Source organism: Ipomoea nil, unplaced genomic scaffold (genome assembly GCF_001879475.1).
Source record: "Ipomoea nil cultivar Tokyo-kokei standard unplaced genomic scaffold, Asagao_1.1 scaffold0876, whole genome shotgun sequence".
Classification (NCBI taxonomy): domain Eukaryota; kingdom Viridiplantae; phylum Streptophyta; class Magnoliopsida; order Solanales; family Convolvulaceae; genus Ipomoea; species Ipomoea nil.
Genome location: NW_017617304.1, coordinates 1,324,768 through 1,344,915, shown reverse-complemented (window position 1 = coordinate 1,344,915; position 20,148 = coordinate 1,324,768). Strand labels below are relative to the sequence as shown.

The following is a 20,148-nucleotide window of genomic DNA, read 5'->3' as shown; positions in this document are numbered from 1 at the left end:
CAACAATTAAATGTGGGGGTAAACGAGTAATTGCCATATTTTCTATTTCAATCCAGCATCCCACGCAGATCACACTACCAGCTTCTCGATCATTTCGTGCAAGCTGTAATGGCAGACGTCGTAGGCAAACGTCACTTTCTCTCCCTTTGCCTGCTCTTTTCCGTCCTTTTTTAGCCTCAGTGATACGTAAAAGCGCATTGTGGTCTTCTCGTTGCATTTTTCAGGCTAGATCATGCACTCCATGTGGAGATTGAATGAACTCGTCTTGTAGTGGTAGACGAACGCTAATCCCTTCTGCAAACGAGCGTTGCACACAAAACTGTATTGGTACGGTGGAAATGAGAGGAGGGTGAATGGGTGGTCGAGGTGGGATTTGTATGTTCTTAAAAAGATTTGTTTTTTTAGTCCCAAAGTTTTAGTAAGGTTGTGTCGGACAAATGGGAGTTCTAAGTTCACAAGCAAATTCTTCAAGAGGAGAAAAACATTTGTTGTGTGAGATTCACTGAAGGAAAATGGCTCAACCACAACCCATGAACAAGTCGAGTTTCTTCTCCGCTTATAACTCGAACCAGCTTAGTGTCTCCCCTCCGGACCCGGACAAGTAGTTTGACACCGAATAATAATGCTTGGTGTGACTCGTCGTCTTTCGCTTCTTCCACTAACATTTCAGCGGCAAACAGCGGCGCTAGTTGTTAAGAACATTGTAATTTAGATTTTGATTATACCAAATAAATTAGGAAATTACATCCCCAAATTTTATTAAGGATCCCTTAGTTGTAACATCTGACTGGTTAATCTTAGGAACAAATTTTACTGACCGGAAATTAAACATACCCTATAGTAATTCAATCCAAAAAGATAACTTTAAGAAAGTCAAAGCTCTAAAATTTAAAAATTCGAAAGGTAACGGACAACTACACTCGAAAATTTCAAGACTTGAGACTAAATAGTTGAAGACCGGAAGATTTATGGCCGAAAAGTGAAAGGACCAAGTCTTACCCAAAAAGTATTAGGACCGAAAGATAAAACTAACCAAACAGTTAGTTTATACCAAATAATTTTGGATTGACTTATCTTCAATAGTCAAGTCCGAAAGGTTGTCGGAAGGTTGAGGTCGAATAGTGAACTTCGAAAAGCTCGAACAGTGAACAAAGATGATTTGAAAAGTGCTCAAACTGAAACCAGTAAAAGATGTTCGAAAAGTGATAGGTGAAGGAAAGCTCTAGTAACTGAGGAACCCAAAAAGTCACCAAAATGTTAAATACATCAAGTTCAAGCAGCGAGGATGAAATATGACTCATCTACTTATTTGCTGAGGAGCAAGAAAATGATGAAATATGTCTAATGGCCAAAGAGGACGAGGTAAACTCCACCTCAAATTCTAATTCTGATAACAGTGATAGTGATGCTGAATGTATTGATCATATGGATTCAGTGATAAAACTAATGAAGGATTTCAAGAGTGTGAAAAGAACCTATTCTAAACTTAAGGAGGAAAATGATAAATTATTGGCTGAACGTGAGTCTTTCAAGGCCATTGATGAGATGTGGTTTTAGTGGGGTATGGTTGTGTGAGAGAGTATCCTCACATCATATATTGTTCTCGGAGCATTGGCAATAGGGGTTGAGTGGTTTAGTCCTCAAGCACAATGTATAATCTCTAGTATGGAAAATATACCGTAAACAAAGAGTTAAAGGTGCATAATGAAAGCAATGAAAGAGATGATTGATAAAACAATCAAGAAAAAATGGAAGGGGAATAAGAAGTTCAACTAGGGTAGAAACCATGGTCAAATTGGGAATAAAGGAGAGATTCAATTGAATAGATGAAGGATGTCATATGAACTATGAGGAAGCTTTTTCTTAATGTCATTTCACACTCTTAGAGCACTTAAGGTGTAACACCCCGTGTTACGGTCTTCGTATCCAAACCAATCGTGGAATTTATCCCGTTAACATATGATTAAAAACCGATTTAATTATACTAAGATTCCCATTAATTAATTAGTATGGTCCACAATGAATCATGGACCCTTATCCTTAAATCAAGTCTTTAATTCTATTAGGAATAGGAAAATGGACCTTTACCATTCAGACTCTAGTTAGGACTCCTGAATCTATAAATAGGGGATTTGAGAGCATTTAGAAACCCTACCACAATTAATTCTACCACGCGAGATATTCCCCAAGGGAAACTAGCAAAGGAATTCCCCCGCGACCGAACCCAGAGGAATCCGTTAGAGGGAGATCTTAGGGAAGAACCTTAGTAGCCAAGGATATTGATTAGGGCTAAGAGGTAACCCATATCTTACAAAACCTATTTTCCTTGCTATATCTTATTTATTGGCCCATTTGATAATTATGTGTGTGATTCTGTGATTTAGTCTTGATAGAGCCATGCCTAGGGTTTATGTTGTGCTTATTTGATAATCTTGATGATCTCGATGTTGTGATTGATTATATGTGTAATCTTGTATTTTAATTATGTCTAGAGCTTGTCCCTAAGGTTTATATCGTGAATTTCGTATTATGGTGTTCTTGGTATATTTGGGTGAGTTTATGCATGATCGGGTGTTGAGTCTAGCCTAGGATTTATCTTTAGGGCTTTGTATATAGATTTCTTGATATTCTTGTGGTTTCGGATGCTCCTGAACCGTTATATGATTAATGTTAAGTCTTGGCATGTTTAGGAATCGTGTTAGAATGTATTTGGAATGATTCTTGGTTTAATTCCATTAATTGGATCCGTGGTGTTGTCATTATGTGTTGGAATGTGTCTGGACATGGTTTCGGGTTCCACGAGATATCCCGGGACTTAAAAGTTGCATGTGTATCAGTGGGGGGCACGAGTACCCGTCACCTACCCACTGCCCGAGAACACTGTTCCAGCGGGCAGTGGTCTGCCCGCCGGGCACCCGCTGGAATTGTTGGCCGCCGCCCACCCGCTGGAATCATGTAGTGCGTCGTGATGTTTTTTCCCGTTTGATGTTTCCCCGTGTCCCATTGTACCCCGTTTGTCGTGTATGAGTCTCGTTTGGTGTTTTGAATACCGTTATAGGAATTTATTTATGTGTAGTACGTGTTGTTGTTGTTATGTCTTGATTGTTATTGATTGTGTGTGTGTTGATTGATTGAATGATGATGGGTATCGTGGTCATTGCGCAATGATCGGTGTGACTGATGATGATGAGATTGTGATTGGTGAAAATGAATTGTTGGCGATTGGCACAACGAGTGCCCGGTCATTGTATTAAAGGCACAAATCCACCTTCGACTAGCTTGCCGTTGAGCATGGGTCGGGTTATAAGTGTTGCGGTGCCATGTCGGGGCTATATGCGCTGACCCCTTGGTATTGGTACTAGAGGTACGGATCATGCGAATGGCACTATGACGCTATCTTGATATGTTGGTGGTTGAAAGGTGGTTTGTCGGTGGGGGCATGTAGTTGCCCGGAGGAATAAGGGAGGCGATATAAGGGTGGCCTGGAGGTATAGGTTGGAACTGATATAAGAACGGAGGGGAGCCACAAGGTTGGAACTTGGTATAAGGTTGGAAGATGGATTGTGTGCCTTGATGATTACTTGTTAATTGATTGTCTTTGAATGCCATTGTTGTCTCTCTTTGCTATTTATGAGCTTATTTTTCTATTATGTCTTGTATCGTATTCTTAGGACGCATGCTAGTCTTTATGATTGTTCTATGGTGTCGAGTCTATTGTTATGTCTTGTGTCTTAATCTTGGATTTAAATTAGTGTCTCGTAAGTTATATCTGTATTCCGGTTTCAAAATGATTTTCTTATATCTACATATATTGTACTTAACGCATTGGAGTGGGTTACCAGCATTATTCGCTGACGGTTGGTACACCGAATGTTTTTTCAGGAACAGTTGAGTAGCTTCGGAGCGCGCTAGTCGGGTTCGTGGACTTAGTTTAGATAGTTCTAGCTTGATGAGATGGCATGCGTGCCTTGATTTGTATTTGGATATTAATTACGCTTTGCTAGCTAGTTTATCCTGTGCATCTAAGTTTTCCATCTCAGGTGTGGCATAGCACCCCGACTATCATGTTTAGTTTATGCTCTGTTTGAGAATTAATATTAGATTTGTCTTTATTCCGTAAGCTTTAAAATTTTAAAAATTTAGGGGTTTACATAAGGGTATTCTCATATACCTCATAAATGGCTAAGGGGCATTTTATCAAATATTTGGTGTCCTAGACATCCGATCCCATGCTTCCCTTTTCTCAAAGGCTAAGCATGGTTGATCAACCCCTTGAGCCTAGATTAGGTTGTTACTTCTAATCGGGACTCAATCATGTTGATCAATATCATCTCATCAAGTCTTATATCTCTATCAACCAATTCAAGATCACATTCTCCCAAAACCTTAGTCTACATTCCTATCACCCTTCAAAGAATCTACTCACACAACATAAGGAATGAAATGATAATAATAATAATAATAATAATAATAATAACAACAACAACAACAACAACAACAACAACAACAACAACAACAACAATAATAATAATAATAATAATAATAATAATAATAGCACAATCCATCATAAGCACAAGACAATAAAGCAATTTGATCAAAACACAATTCAAAAGTGCAAGAAATGTAAAGGAAAAAAAAACTTATCTATAAAGGATGAAATTCTTCAAATCTTTGATCCAAAAGTGTAATAGAATATATAACTTGAAATTGGGAAGTAGATCTAACTAGTATTAAAAGCTAAAAGTTTTTGGAATTTGAAAAGGAAAAAGAGTTCCAAAGCTAGTTTAAGGAGGGGTGTTGCTATTTGTACCACTCTCTAGTGAGAAGTGGGTGTAAATCATCTTGGAATTGTAAAAGGTGAAAAATTTCAACAATTACATAGGTGGTGTATAGCAATAAGGCTATAAATATGGCTATTTACAAGATTCTATTAATAATTTTTTGATTGAAAATTAAAACATTTAAAAAAAAAAATCCCTCGCCTTCTCCAGTGAAAAGGCGAGGGGCTGCTTTCTCATCAAAGAAGGCAACACATTGGGTCACCTTCTCACCAGAGAAGGCGAGAGATTTTTTTTTTTTTTTTTATGTTTTAATTTTTTAATTACAATTTGAAATAAAAATAAATAATAAATATTTTAAATAAAAACATAATGTTTGATTAACTTTAACGAAGGTGGTGCAAATAGACAGTAGTTCTATTTACACCACCTATAAAGCACGCACACTTATCAAAGGGTGGTGTAAATAGCAATTAGGGTGGTGCAAATAGAATTCCCTTTAAGGAGAAACCTAACAAATAACAAAAAGCTCCTTTGAAATGCTACTCGTAGTTGTAGAATCATATTTCTAATGATCTTCGCTACGAAGCCTTCTACGTGCGACGTAACTCCATTCATAGTAGCAAACTTGGCTTTCTGATGCTTTTGCTACGAACCAAGCTATGAGCTTAATAACACTCATAATAGCAGAACTGGGTTTCTAATCACGAGTGCTACATGCCGAGTACGAGCGTAATGGAGCTTTGCAATAGCAAACTATAAGCTTCTATTTCTATTTTCGCTCCTTTTTGTCCAATTCACCCTTGTTTTAGCCCAATTTCCTATAAAACATAAAAGTACCTCAAATATAGTCCTTAAACACATTTTATCACACTTTAATTAATTGTTGTTTGTCCTTAAGCAATGCAAAAACCTATGCAAGATGGAACAACAAGATGAGTGCCAAATTATGAAGATCATATGCTCACAAACAATTGATGGACAAGCTATGTAGTAAGATTCAATAAAGTGTTATTTTTGTCCTAACTTTGACTTTGCAATGGAATGAAAATGGACAAGCATTATTGACCAAAACCAAAGGGAAATAGCCTTGGGTTACACTCACATTTTTCAAGACATATACACCAATGCTCACCTCTCAAACCATACCAAGTCAAGCACACACACAAGAAATTATTCAATCCAAGGGCCTTCTCGAGTTTACACACACACACACAAAAAAGGGAATAAAAACCACAAGGCAAACAAACTTTCACATTCAACCTCCAAAGACCCAATCAATTCGATGTAAAGATATGATGTAAGCCAGTCCTCGCATTTTGGCTTAGCGAGCTTCTCTCTTTCTTTTTTCTCACCTCTAGAAATTCTCCAATTCAAACAAAACTATTGGAACACAGAGCTTAGTACCCTCATGCACTTTGGTGCATTTTTTAAGAGTACAATTATTTATTTGGTTCCTACAAGGTGGTCTCACCGTCTTTTATTCCCACTCAAGAGTAGGATAGCTTAGACTCTTTTAACTTTTTAAAATTGTCTCTTTCACATCCTTACAGACTCATGTTTTTTTTTCTTAGGAGAAAGCGTTCACACATAGCTCACAAAGAAAGAAAAGCTTTCCTTTTACCTCACATCATACTGTTGGTCCCCAAGGATTAGGGTTACAAGTCTAGAGGGGGTGAATAGACTTGTAAACTTAGAAAGTTTTTTACGATTCATTTATAGCTCCGAAGGGTTAGTTTTTTGCAAATCAACGATTTGTAGAGTTATGCACATCAGAAATATTTTGACCCTTTAATTAGGTGATTTTGCACGCAAGTTTGTCTTTTCAAAATATTATAGGTTAAGCGTGTTTGGAACGAAATATGCAGTAAAATAAGTGTGTGTGTGTGATATATATATATATATATATATATATATATATATATATATATATATATATATATATATATATATATATATATATATATATATATATATATAGGCTTCGAATGCGGTGCACCCCCTCTAATAGATGAGACCATGAGGCCTCCTAATATCCATTGATTCAATTTCCATCAATGGTTGAAATTATAATAAATTAGGGTAGTAATTAAGGACATTTACTAATGTAAAGGTTATATTAGTAATTGTAATTCTAATTTATTTATGGAAATAATATTATTGGAATGTGAAGCATTATTTTAGGGATTTGTGGATGGAAATTAATAGTTTCAATTATTACAAAGCTGGAGCACATTTCTCAAATGGCTAGTATCAATACCGGTAAGTGCATTTACATGTCACCGTCTGTGCATATACTAAAGAATGGGTTTTTTCCTCCGGTGGGGTGTGGGAGGGGGGTGTGGTTGTTGGACGAAGTAGTAGTCCATTGACGAGCGTAGCGTGTTCGTGTTCAGGTAGGTGCGTACAAGGTTATTTGTTTGACCGATATGATGGCGGGATGATGCGTAGACAACAAAAAGTATGTGCGTAGACATCCCATCCATTTGTTAATTTGTAATGGATGGATGAGATTGAATGAGGAATATAATATAAATAAGGACATATTTTAAATAGGGAGGTTTAAAATTAATTGTATTAATGTGCTAATTTTGGTTATAAATAGATTGGAATCTTTGACATAATGAAAGACCACAACATTAATGGAAAGTAGTAGTAATCCATTGTTGTTAGTAGCTGTAACAGTCAAACCGTGAACAAACTGTGTTGAAGCACACAAACAGTCCAGAGGTTGAAGATGGCGAGAACTAACACGGGTAGGTGATGCTGTTTTGAATTGTAAATTGATTTTGAACGTCGGTTTGTGCATTGTGGACCTATGGCATGTGCGAACGAACATTTAACGCATTTGTTATTGTGTTTTGTTGATGTATTTTGAACAATTAATATGTAACGGGAACACGAAGCAATTGGGGGGTTTTTGTTTCTGATTTTTATTAAAAAGAAGAATGCAAAAGCAGTTGGGTAATGGGTAGACTATTGGTGTGTGCGTGTGTTTAAATTGGCATGTGCATGTTGTAGATTAGGGGGGTTTGAAATTTGTTTGTTCTTCATTTTGTATCCAAAATAATTATTATAAAGGGTTGTGCGTGTAATGATATTTTTAGTTCATTTTGAATGAATTAGACGATATAGGTATTATTTGTTGGTCTGCTATGAAACGTATTTTTTATAGACACTAGTGTGTGCGTGTATGTTGGTAGGTTTGTGCCCGGGAAGTTATTTGGTTGAATTAGACGCTTATGAGTATTTATTTGGTTGATTTACTATGCCACGGTTTTTTTATACATGTTAGTGTGTGCAAGTATGTGTGAAGGTGTGTGCGTGTATGCGGGAACGTGTTTTTGAAGGGTTCCACGTATGTGCGATCGTGGGTAATAGTCTGTGCAAGAAGCTTTATAGTTGCAGGCATGTGCGTGTAATTGGTGTGTCTGTGATTGCATAAGAACAGGCGTATGCTTGGAAAAGCATGTGCGTCTGCAGATATGAACATTATCATGGAATAGAATAACACAATCAAATTGTTAAAAAATGAATACGAGGAGAGGGGAAATTGCATTACTCAGAGTTGATTAAAAAAATGGTTCAAATTAACTAAAATAAACGAAATACGTCAAAAGTCATCGTAATAAAAATGAAGAGACAAACATAAAGTATTTTAAACAGCATATAAGGTGTCAACGAGCATGCCCTCGGAACACACAACACAATTGATATTTGATACACGGTGTGTGTTAGCCAGAAATAGTGGAATTTCGTACAAAAGCGCACGCGTAGTGCAAGTATGGCTCGTTCATTACCCCTTCGAAGCCCGCCCCTGCAATCGAACACAGACCATAATGTTCAGGCACCCCAATTAAAAACCCTGTAATGTCAAGTCCAGATTAATGCAACATGCACATAGTGAGTCACCACTACACACAGACTTAGCAACCAAACATTCAATTATAACCAACTATACCCCTTTTTTGACAATAGACTACTGTAAATGAAAATGACAATACATACAAGTTAACCTTATTTTTTTGGGTGCAAACCAACCTTAAAAATGAATTTAACTTCACATTCTAAATACACATACACAAAGAGATATAATGCAACGCACACAGTGAGACACCACTACGCAAACGCCATGTCACCAAACATTGTAAGCCCCAAAACCAGCTAAAATAACATAATATTGTCAACACACTAACGCAAGAACACACACACCATGAAATTTTACAAGAATAAACCTCAAATGGCGATACCCAATTCCAGAAATTTCAACAATTTCTCACACCCAATACAAACATGCATATATAAAAATCCATTACAGACCAACAATGACGAAACCCAACACCAAATCTACACTAATATGCACACGACGACAAAAACTCATGCCATAAATTGACCACGCACAGAGTATGCTGAAACGCGACTATACACATCGGGGACCAGGAAATAAAAAGTTGTACAGTAAAGTGCACAAGCGTACATACACTATGCACAAACCAGAGTAAAAAAAAAAAAAAACACAGTAAAAAATTTTGCATTCCAAAAATACAATGAATATAAATATTTGATCTCGAAACAAAAAAATTCTAAAAATACGTGAAAAACTCATGCTCACTCTGAGAAACAAAGATTTCTAACCAAATACAAGGAAAAATACATTATAATACCATAGGCATGTCAATACCCCGGCCACGTTACAGCACTATGCACATACTAAGAGGGATGTACGCACACACCCCATATGGGTATTTATTTGGTTGATTAACGCAACCCGCCGCGCAGACTTGAACTGCCACCGTCCGGCCACCCTCGAAAGACACACAAGCAGCGACAACCCCACCGCCCACCGCCCAAAAAAAAAAAAAAGGAAACCCCAAAAAATAACAACGAAAACGAAACACCTGATCGAAAAAAACCAAACCCCTGCAATCGAACACAGACCACAAAACCCCCAACCCTTGCAATCGAACCACAAAAGAAACGACTAAAAAGGGCGATTGAGAATACCTGCAATGGAACCCACAGATGAGCTTCATAGCCTCTTAGATCGCCGGAAACTCGAACCATCCATGATGAACGCCACCAAAAACGTCTATGCCCGGAGAGGGAGAAAATAAAGGAGATACAACGTGGAGAAAGGAAAAAAGTGGGAGAGACAACTAATGAATCTGAATCCTTGAATTGGGAGAGAATTAAATACACCGTAATAAAACCCATTAAGAAAGTACAAAACAACCCCTCCCATCCTGACATATCAAAGGCACATGGCAAAAAAGCAAACTTAATCTGAATCCTTAAATTGAACTAATAAACGGCCAGCAAAGGGGCTCACGAGCTCATCTAACAAGGGGGGTGCACCGGATTCAAAAAAAAAAAAAAAAAAAAAAAAAAAAATATATATATATATATATATATATATATATATATATATATATATATATATATATATATATATATATATATATATATATAGATTTTTTATAGTTTCGGCCAACTCAGCCTACTTCACTCTTCTTCTTAAAACTCCTACTAAGGTTTGCATTATTCTTTTAGTACAAAAGACCACTCAATCTTTGAGCACAAAGTCAGACTTGAGCGTCTAGGTTTTTCAACTCAACACCAAGTTTACTCCGCATCTTTCTACATCTAACAAGTAGAGATACAAGTTTCATGACAATAATAATTATTGTGAACCCTAGCTAACTGATACCAGATGAGAACTGAATGAATTGTATTGAATAAACTAATTACAGAGATATAAGATACTAGAATATATATAGTTTGGCACAACTTGAATCATACTTTTTTGGCACATTACAAGAGGTCGTTGAGGTTGAGTACCCTAATATTCCAATTAAAAAGGTTGTCTTATTTAAGTGTGAGTGGTTTGACCCAACACCTAATATTGGGGTACGATTCAATTCCGAACATGGTATCACTGAGGTGCAATGCAATAGAAGGTATAACAAGTTTGATCCTTTTATCATTGCACAAAGTGCATCTCAGGTGTGTTACATTCCATACCCACGAGGTATAAAGGAGAAAGTAAATTGGTTGGTGGTATTGAATGTGCGTCCTAGAGGAACTATTGACAAAGCTTATAGTAATAGTGAAACTTATCAGCAAGATGACATGTCTTTGAAGAGATATGGTGAAGTTTCAACTCAAGAAGAAGTGACAAACTTAGTACACGAACTGTTACAAATAGATGAAGTGCAATTACCCCGGTTAGACAAGAACGGTTGGAAGAAGATAGTGAAGGGTTTGAAGAAGAATATCGTGAAGAAGAGAATGAGCAATTTGAGGATGAAGAGGAAGGGTTTAAAGAAGGATATAGTGAAGAAGAGAATGAGCAATTTGAGGATGAAGAGGGTGGATATTCTGATGATGAAAAAAGTAGTGAATAATAATAACTAATGTGTAAGTGTGTAAATAAATAAAATAGAATAATAATAATCATTATTATTATTATTATTATAATTATTATTATTATTATTATTATTATTATTATTATTATTATTATTATTATTATTATTATTATTATTATTATTATTATAAAAAAGGCATGTTGGCTACGGCTATATAAGGGAAGATATTAATTTTGACATTCTGAGAAATGAATCCTCTTCGCATCTGAAGTTAAATCCTCTTCGCATCCCTAAATTCCCTTGGCGGAGTTGCTGCTAAATCCTCTTCGCATCTGAAGTTACGGAATCGCTATCTTCAAGCCAGAGCTATGGATCAGAGTCATCGCCATCCTCAACTGAGTCGCACCTCAAGCTAAAGCTATGGAGTCGTCATCCTCAACTGAGTCGCACCTTAACCGAGTCATCAACGGAGTCATTTCAAGCTAAAGCTGCGGAGTCCCAGATCTTCATCCGCATCTCAACCAAAAGGTAATTGCATTTCAAATTTTCAATGCTATATATTAAGTGTACTAAATTTAGTCTCTGTTTAGGGTTTCTGAGTAGATATTAAAAAATATACATTGTTGTTTTTCTATTTTTTTTATACAGAGTCTAGACTCTAGATTCATAATTTTCATAGCCTAAGGAAGAAGAGAAATCTAAATTTCATATACTTTAACTTTGTAAGCAGGGTGAATCTAAATTTTCATAGGGTTTCTGAGTAGATACACTAGGATAGTGCTTCTGTAAGCTTTCTTATATCTTCCAATGTGTGAGTTGCACTTAGTGTTGTCCTTAACCTACAAGTCACAACAACCAAACCTCAGACAACACAACAATCTCAAGGTTTTGTTTATATTGCAGTGCAACGCCTAGTAATTACTCACTTGAGTTCTCATTAACATTTATCAACTGCATGATATATTGGTGCATTATTCTCATCAAATAAACTCTTTTAGTTGTCTCAACCTTGGAGTAACTTTTCAAGTTGATCATGATAAGTAGCATCTACTTGGAAACAATGATTTCTAGTAATAGTTTGACTTAATGTTATGATCATAATGCAGTCTCTGTTAAATAAGTAGCTATGTTGATTCTCTGTTAGACATCTACAGTTGTCAGGAGTTCATATTTGTTTGGAATCTAGACCTCAAGACTTGAGGTTGCATCTAGTACAATGGCAAAACATGGAAAATTTTCAGTTGATGCTAAGGCTCGTACTAAAACAAAACATATGAGAAGAAGAAAGAAGATATCTAAGGTATTATTGTCTCTTAGTTATTTGTTGTTTAAGTTATTGTGCATATTTAACCTTGTTACTAATGAATAGAGTTTGCAATTAATTAATAGTACTCTTTTTATAATGAATAGAGGTCTTCTATGTAGGAGAGAAAATCTGAAGCTCAAGATTTGGAACATCAAGATTTTGAGGTATGTTTGTTTTGACATTTTTGTGGCATTGACATCTTTTTGCATTCCAAATAATCGTTAGTGCACTGAACTTTTCATTTTTGCTCAGTTTTAACTATGCAAATTTGCATAAAGCATTGATCATCTGAAAAAGCTTGCTTTGTGTGTGCATTCCCTTCTTTATGTAGGCTAAGCTTTTAACTTTTGCTTATGAATGTCTATCATTTGATTAAGCTATTTGGCACACATATAAATTGAAGTAAGCATTACACTAAATGTAGTTGCGGTTGGTAAACCCATCACCCATATGACTTGGAAAACAGCTTTTGATAAACATTTTCCTTATGATTAAGCTACTTTTTAATCTATCAGTCTATCACCCATTAGTTTAGATAACATTGTTCATCCAATGGGACTACTTGAACTATTCTACATGAGGATCAAAAGGTGATGCCATTTATTTATTTTGTTGCATGATGGAAACATTTAGCTTGGTCTGGTTTAATATTAGCCTCTATTACCACGTGAAATTGTTAACATGGATTACGTGTCTCTATTGCAGCTATTGAGAAATTATGCAACTGCATCTGCTTCAAAAGAACAAAATGTTAAGGTAAGTTGGCTATAGGAGCTTGAATAGAGAACTTAAATAAATAGTGGCTTTAAAGTTATTTTGGACTACTTTAGGAACATTAAAAGGGGAAAATTTGTCATTGCTATGAACCTTTGCTTCTACAACGATCATCTTGCCTACTATTTGGTAAAAGATATGTTTTGTATCTATTTGCAAGTATTATTGTGCACTTTAACTCCCTCGGGTAGATAATCATCAAGATTTATGAACAAGAGCCTTATTGTTGAAAGGAATTATACTGAGTTATCTCTGTTATGTTTTCACATCTGAGTTTCTAGTGACAGAATTTCAGTTCATTTTAAAATCGCAAAAGAAACTTCCTCTATAATTTAAATCATCTTTCCATGTAAAGTAGACTTTATTTTTGGAGGAAAATGCAGAATTAATTTCAACTGACTTTGTTTTATTTGTGAACATAATATGCTTGATGTCTCAGCATAACAATAAACGCAAGGGTAAAGGAATTGCTCTTCCACAATCTGAAGAACTGATATTGCAACCTCCATCAATGGCTATTTTAGAAGAAGATCATATGCAAATACGAATGATTCCTACGCCACCGAACATTGTGCGACGAGAGTTACATGATACTGATTCAGAGCGTACAATATCAACTGGTCCAAGCACAAGTAATAGTCATATGGCAGGAGGACCATCAACGAGCAGTTCTGAACTAAGCAGTCGCAATAAGACCTTTATTCATCCTATTGGCAATACAACGTAAGTAGTTTTGAGTGTTGGTGTGTTAGTACTTTCAAAATATCATTTGTTTTTATTTGTTTCTAAATTTGTAATGCATTGCAGATTTGAACCTAGTAGTGTGCACACAAATATTATGTCTTGCATTAAGCGGATATTCCATGAGGCAGTTAAAACTTTTAAAACTGCTCCTCAACATCTTAAGGATGTTTGGTTTAATGAATTCAAGGTAAAGCATTATACATTTGGCATAATATTTGAAGAAAAAAAAGGCTGCTAAAAGGCTATTTTTTGTTTCAGAAACGACATGAATGGGATCTTAATGACGAGGATACTGTTCGGATGATATTTGAGAAAAGGGCTGCTAAATTGCTTGCTAACGCGTTAAGTGATGTGCGCACAAGATTGGCATCAGGAAATGGAGTACCAGGATGGATATCTGATCTTGTATTGGCCCAATACCATGTCATATGTAACAACAATGAATTCAAGAAGATAAGTGAGAAGAATAAGCGTAATAGGAACTCAGATTGTGGAGGAATAGGTCCATCATTACACACTGCAGGTTCTATCCCTATCACCGAACATAGAAGAAGACTAGTAAGTTATATACAATCAATTGATACCTATTTTTGAATAGAAAAAAAAATTATATTGAATTTATATTAAGTATTATTTCTACTATTATTGAATAGAAAGAAAAGCTTGGAAAGGAACCTACTTATACAGAACTATTCAATGCTACGCACACACTTAAACGAGGAGGAGGATATGTATGCTGAAAAGCGCAGCAAGTAATTGTAAGATTTCCTATTCAATGTTGCTTTAATATAGAACTATTCAATGCTATTGTTTTAAATAATTACATATCTTAAATATCAATTATTAGTTGAATAAGAGAACTTTGCTATGAGTTTCTGTTTTGCTATGAGTCTAGAAAGATTTATTATTACAACAGTTTTAACACAAGCTAATTTAGACGGATAAATGTGAGTTTCTGTTTTGCTATGAGTTTTTGTTTGAGTATAGTTGCTTCCATTTAATTCTGTGAGTTTTTGGTTTGCTATGTGAGTATAGTTGCTATGAGTTGTTCCCAGGCTATACCTGGATATATATGTTAAAGAAATGCCTTCGCAGGCTGAAATAACTGAAATAAGTAAGTGAAAGAGGATAAACGTGAGTATTCCTATCATGGTTGCAAAAATCGCGCCTAAGCGCTAGGCGCCCGGCCGCCGCCGCGAAGAAGGCCGGAATCGGCCTCCTCCGCGACCGGCTAGGCGGTCTAGGCGGCCGCCTAGCCGGCTGAACCGGCGCTTTAATTTTTATTTTTTTTTAATTTTTTTTGCGTTTTAAATTGCGAAAAGTTCGGGAAGGCATAACTTTTGACTCGGTTGTCCGTTTTGGACAATTTTTTTTTTCAAATCGCGTATTTTATAGTCCACTAATTTCTCAAAAAATGCTTCTTTTGCCCTTACTTTTAGTTTTTTATGTATTTAGATGGTTTAAACAATCTTTTGAACACTTTTACAACCACTTACGTAAATAGTTTCTAAGAAATAACTATGGAAACCTTATGTGTTATTACTAAATTTTAAAAAATTTTAATTTTTAATTTTATTTTTAACCAAAAAAAAAAAATCGGCGCCTAGGCGCCCCTTTGGCGCCTAGGGGGCGCCTAAAGTTTTTTGCAACATTGATTCCTATACAATTCAGAGAGACCTGATGATGAAAGGTGTGTTTCGATCAGTAGAATCATCCAAGAAATCCCCTGTGCTACTGAATCCCCAATAACCACTGCTGCTATTGTAGTATTTTGCAGAACCACCTTCAAACTTCTCCATCCCCTACATACTTAACTTCCCGGTTTCCCTCATTGATAGGCACATCACTTCCACCAGAATTTACATACAAGGAACAACCATCTACATTGTTTGAGTATAGTTGCTCACCATTTAGTTCTGAGTTTCTATTTGAGTATAGTTGCTTACTATCTACACTGTATGCATAAATATTTGGCTTCAAATCAAGTTGTTTACCATTTAGTTTACCATAAATATTTGGCTTACCATCTATACTGTATACCATCTACACTGTTTGAGTATAGTTGCTTACCATTTAGTTCTGAGTTTCGATCTGTTTGAGTATAGTTGCTTACCATCTTGCACTGTATGCATAAATATTTGGCTTCAAATCAAGTTGCTTACCGTTTAGTTTACCATAAATATTTGGCTTACCATCTACATTGTATACCATCTACACTGTTTGAGTATAGTTGCTTACCATTTAGTTATGAGTTTCGATCTGTTTGAGTATAGTTGTTTACCATCTTACACTGTATGCATAATTATTTGGCTTCAAATCAAGTTGCTTACCATTTAGTTTACCATAAATATTTGGCTTACCATCTACACTGTTTGAGTATAGTTGCTTACTATTTAGTTCTGAGTTTATGTTTGAACATAGTTGCCTACTAATTTAGGCTTTTTTTTTTCCTCAGGAAACAATGACAGACTTGAAGCAAAAATAACCAGAATGGCAGAAACAACAGTGTGGTTGAAGGCCATTGGTGGTGTGAGGAAAGGGGGGTCCGTTTCAGGATTTGGGTCGGATACCCAACATTACTTCCCGGAGACTATGATATACCGAAAATCAAAGATTGGGCCATCAATTTCACATGCATCTTGCGAGGCTCGAATTAAGCAATTAGAAGATCAGAATCAAGTAATGCATCAATAGCAAAAGGATATGGAAGAGCAATACCGTAGTATATGTGAGACTGTCCAGAAAATGGAATCAGCATTTGCCAACTTTAGTGCACAGCTTAGTAGTCCTAACTTGGATGGTATTCGCAGTAATGATGATACACAGCCCCCTCCGATCAGTCCGAGGATAATACACTATCCCCCCACTCTGATCAAGATTGGATAGTGTAGTATTTGAATGTTTTTAACATGTATTTTGGATGGTGAAACAATTGCTACAACCTTTTTTTTGAAAGCACAATTGCTACAACCTTGTTAGCATGTTTAGCTAATATTTTGACAAATGTATTTTTGATGGTGAAACAATTGCTACACCTTGATTTAAATGATTGACTAATGTTTGATTTCCCTAAATTGTTAACTGTATTATAGAATTTAATATTGTAGTGCTGAAATTTGAATTTCAATTGTAATAGGTCAAATTCATTTGATATTTGCAGAATTTTAAATTTTTTTTTTTTTGTTAGTAAATCTTACCGACCACCCTAGTGGTCGGCAATACAAATTTTAATTTTTTCTTTGTAAATCTTACCGACCACCGGTGGATGGTAATTCTGACCAATTACCGACCACCAGTGATAGGAAATATACTCCCCTTATCCGACAACCATTAGTTCCGACGTCCTAAAAAAGAAGCTGGTATTTTTGACCACTTTGACTAGTTGTCGGTAATAGCTAGGGTTTTTTTTTCCGAATCCATAAGTGGTCGCTAAGTTGGTCGGAAACTGCATTTCCGATCGGAAATGCCCCTTTTTCGACCACTTTTTGGTGGTCGAAAAAATGCAGATTTCCAGCAGTGACGGAATCACAAGGAGAATAGGATCTATGTATATTGAGTTGTTTTTGGGAACGATTGGGTTAAAAGGATAAAGAGAGTGGACGATTCGGGTTTCAAATATGCAGACAAGGTTAATTTGGGAAATAGGATCGAGGTTTTCAAAGTTGCAACTTAGGAAATAAGGTTGCCACCTTGTATGGTATCATTTGAAATAAGGAATCAAGAATGAGGTTTGGAATGGTAGAGCGGGTTTTTCAACGAAATGGTGTTTGATAGACAAGGGAAGGAAAGGAGTTTGGCTAGAATAGGGTTAAGGATTCTCGACTTCGAGCGATCATTCCTGTTTGAGGCATGATTATGACGTAAGGACGAGCTGACGATCCTTTTTCTTTAGTTTTGGCGCTGCTTGACTCTACGATTTCTGTTGATCTTTTCTTTTCAGGCTAAAGTCTCATCTATCCTTACCGATTTTGAAGGAATTCTCGTGATGAATCCCGTGCATACTCTCCTAAAATGCCCAAAAGTCTTGACCTAGTCGGTTAGCTAAGCCAATTCTTCTAGGGCGCACTTCCAAATTCTTCCCAAAGTCTATTGGGAGTCAATAAACTTCGGGTTGACTTTCTCTCTTTATTGAATTTCGTCTCTTCTTTGGTGAGCAAGACTTCATGTCCTCCCTGGAGTTCGGCTTGCTGTACCTTTTGTGTTACTCTTTATTAGTGAAGGCGCCTTTGCATGTTCCTCTTCTTCTTGAAGTGCAATTGGTTACATAACCTTGTTGCGGAATGACTCGGTGACTTTACGAGTCATCTTATTTCCTTGTTGGTCCTTTAAAAACCCTTGAGGCCTTGACACCAATGTGCTCCTTACTCTTTCCTTAGCACCACGAACAACGGCACTCTTGATTTTTCACAACTTGTAAGGAGCCCTCTGATTACTCGAACGATGTCCATGGTTGAAGGAAGCCTGGTCCATCCTTAGCGCTTGACTTTAAGGCATCTGTAAGTCCTTAGCACGAGCTCCCAACTCGACTCCTTGGTTTGTACAATTCTTCTCGTCAACCATCCCTAGTCGGTTGCATCGTAGAGTCCAACTACAACTTCCATGTGTAATGTAATTGGTTGTGTCTTTTCGAAGGCGTCTTGCGGGTCAAGGTCTTTTACCATGGTCACCACTCTTAGGCAACCCATGATTCCTTGCCCAAGACTTGCGTTCATCGATCGAGGCACACAAGTGCGCAATGGATCACTAAAACGAGAAGTCAAGAAATCATCATACCGTACCAGTAGGCACGAGGTGGGTGGTCGACCGCCTGCCAAGGCCCTGTCAAGGTCCCGTCAAGGTCCCGTTGGGGGCGCGCTGGAACGCGATAGTGAAGAGGGAATCTCTTCGGGAAAAAGTCCCAAAAACGCACAACTTCAAGTCCAAACACTTCCACGCTCTTATGAACAACAAAAAGGGCTTGAATACATAGAATGACTCATCGAACAACGTTGTTGCACCCTAAACACGAGTTCTGGATGGGTCAAGATTCTCGCATGTCCTTCATTGTTGCTTAGTAGGCCATGCCTGGTTTCCAATTGGCAACCTCGTAATCTTTACAGGGTAGTCGGTTATAAACCAACTTTGTCTTTTCCTTGCCTTAATTAATGGCAAGCCTTCTTGGTTTTTCTCGAAGTTCGATTTGTCACCCGGTCCCTGTTTAATCCTTTAGTAATCAAATGCTTAGTGATGCCTTTCTCTTCCTTGGATTGCATTTGGTTGACTGCTCTCGACGTCTCATGGCGCTTTGGCGATTTTGTGTGTCACATGTACTTCTTACGGTGCTTTAAAACCATCAAGGTCCTTATTCCAAAGTAAGACCTTTATTGCAGGGAAGCTTAGTGCACGATGCTTTCCGCGCGTCCGTCGCCTCTTCTTGACACGCCGAGTCCTTTTTCAACAACGATCCTAACACTAACCTAATAAGTATCAACCCTTATGCCACTTAGACGAAGCAAGGGGTTTACACCACTGGTAGGGTTTTAGCAAGCGTTCGAAAGAGAGGGATACAGGTTTAGAGCAATGGCAATGATTCCAAGCTCTTAATGATTTAAGGTTTCCAAGGATAAATTAGGTACAAGAGTGAGTGAGGGCATAACGGGTGTTTAATTGCTTTCAAGGATAATCAAGGATTCGAGGCAAGGGGTTCAACAATTAGAAATATCGAGAGACTGAGATTCAAGGGAGAATGATACTTTAAGCTGGGGCAAAGGGTTCACATGTCGACATGATATACTTACCTCGCACTAGAGATTAAGAAAAGACGTTGTTCATACACTACTTTACTACTGGCTTTCTAGTCTTCTTTGCAGGTGGTCTGTTACTCTTTTTCCGGGTCTGTTCCTGAATTCTCCGTTGTAGAAGTTGGATTCGGTGAAGGTCAGTGGTGCCAGCGCAAGCCTCGTTGAGGGTCCTAATTTTACTTATGGTTAAAGCCTTTCGAGTTTCGAAGTTGAGACGTGCGCGAGGTGGAAACGTCCCCGTAGCCAAGCCTTCAGGGTTTCCCAGTTGAATCATGGTTCTTGCCTATAGGTACTTAGGTAGGTCCCTCGTGAACCCACCAAAGATTAGCCTTATGTCCGAAGTAGGACGAGGCTAGTTCCATACGGCGTTCTTCCGGGCATTCCACTACTTCAAAGATCTT

The 20,148-nt window shown here is 37.0% G+C and overlaps 1 protein-coding gene across 1 annotated transcript; it reads left to right on the top strand.

Annotated features, from left to right (window-relative positions):
* Positions 1 to 13,977: 13,977 nt before the first annotated feature.
* LOC109179058 lies at positions 13,978 to 14,707 on the top strand. Its single transcript, XM_019328628.1, has 3 exons — positions 13,978 to 14,154; positions 14,226 to 14,525; positions 14,621 to 14,707. Exons 1-3 carry the CDS (start codon positions 14,020 to 14,022, stop codon positions 14,705 to 14,707), a joined length of 522 nt encoding a protein of 173 aa, XP_019184173.1. The 5' UTR covers positions 13,978 to 14,019.
* The last annotated feature ends 5,441 nt before the right edge of the window (positions 14,708 to 20,148 follow it).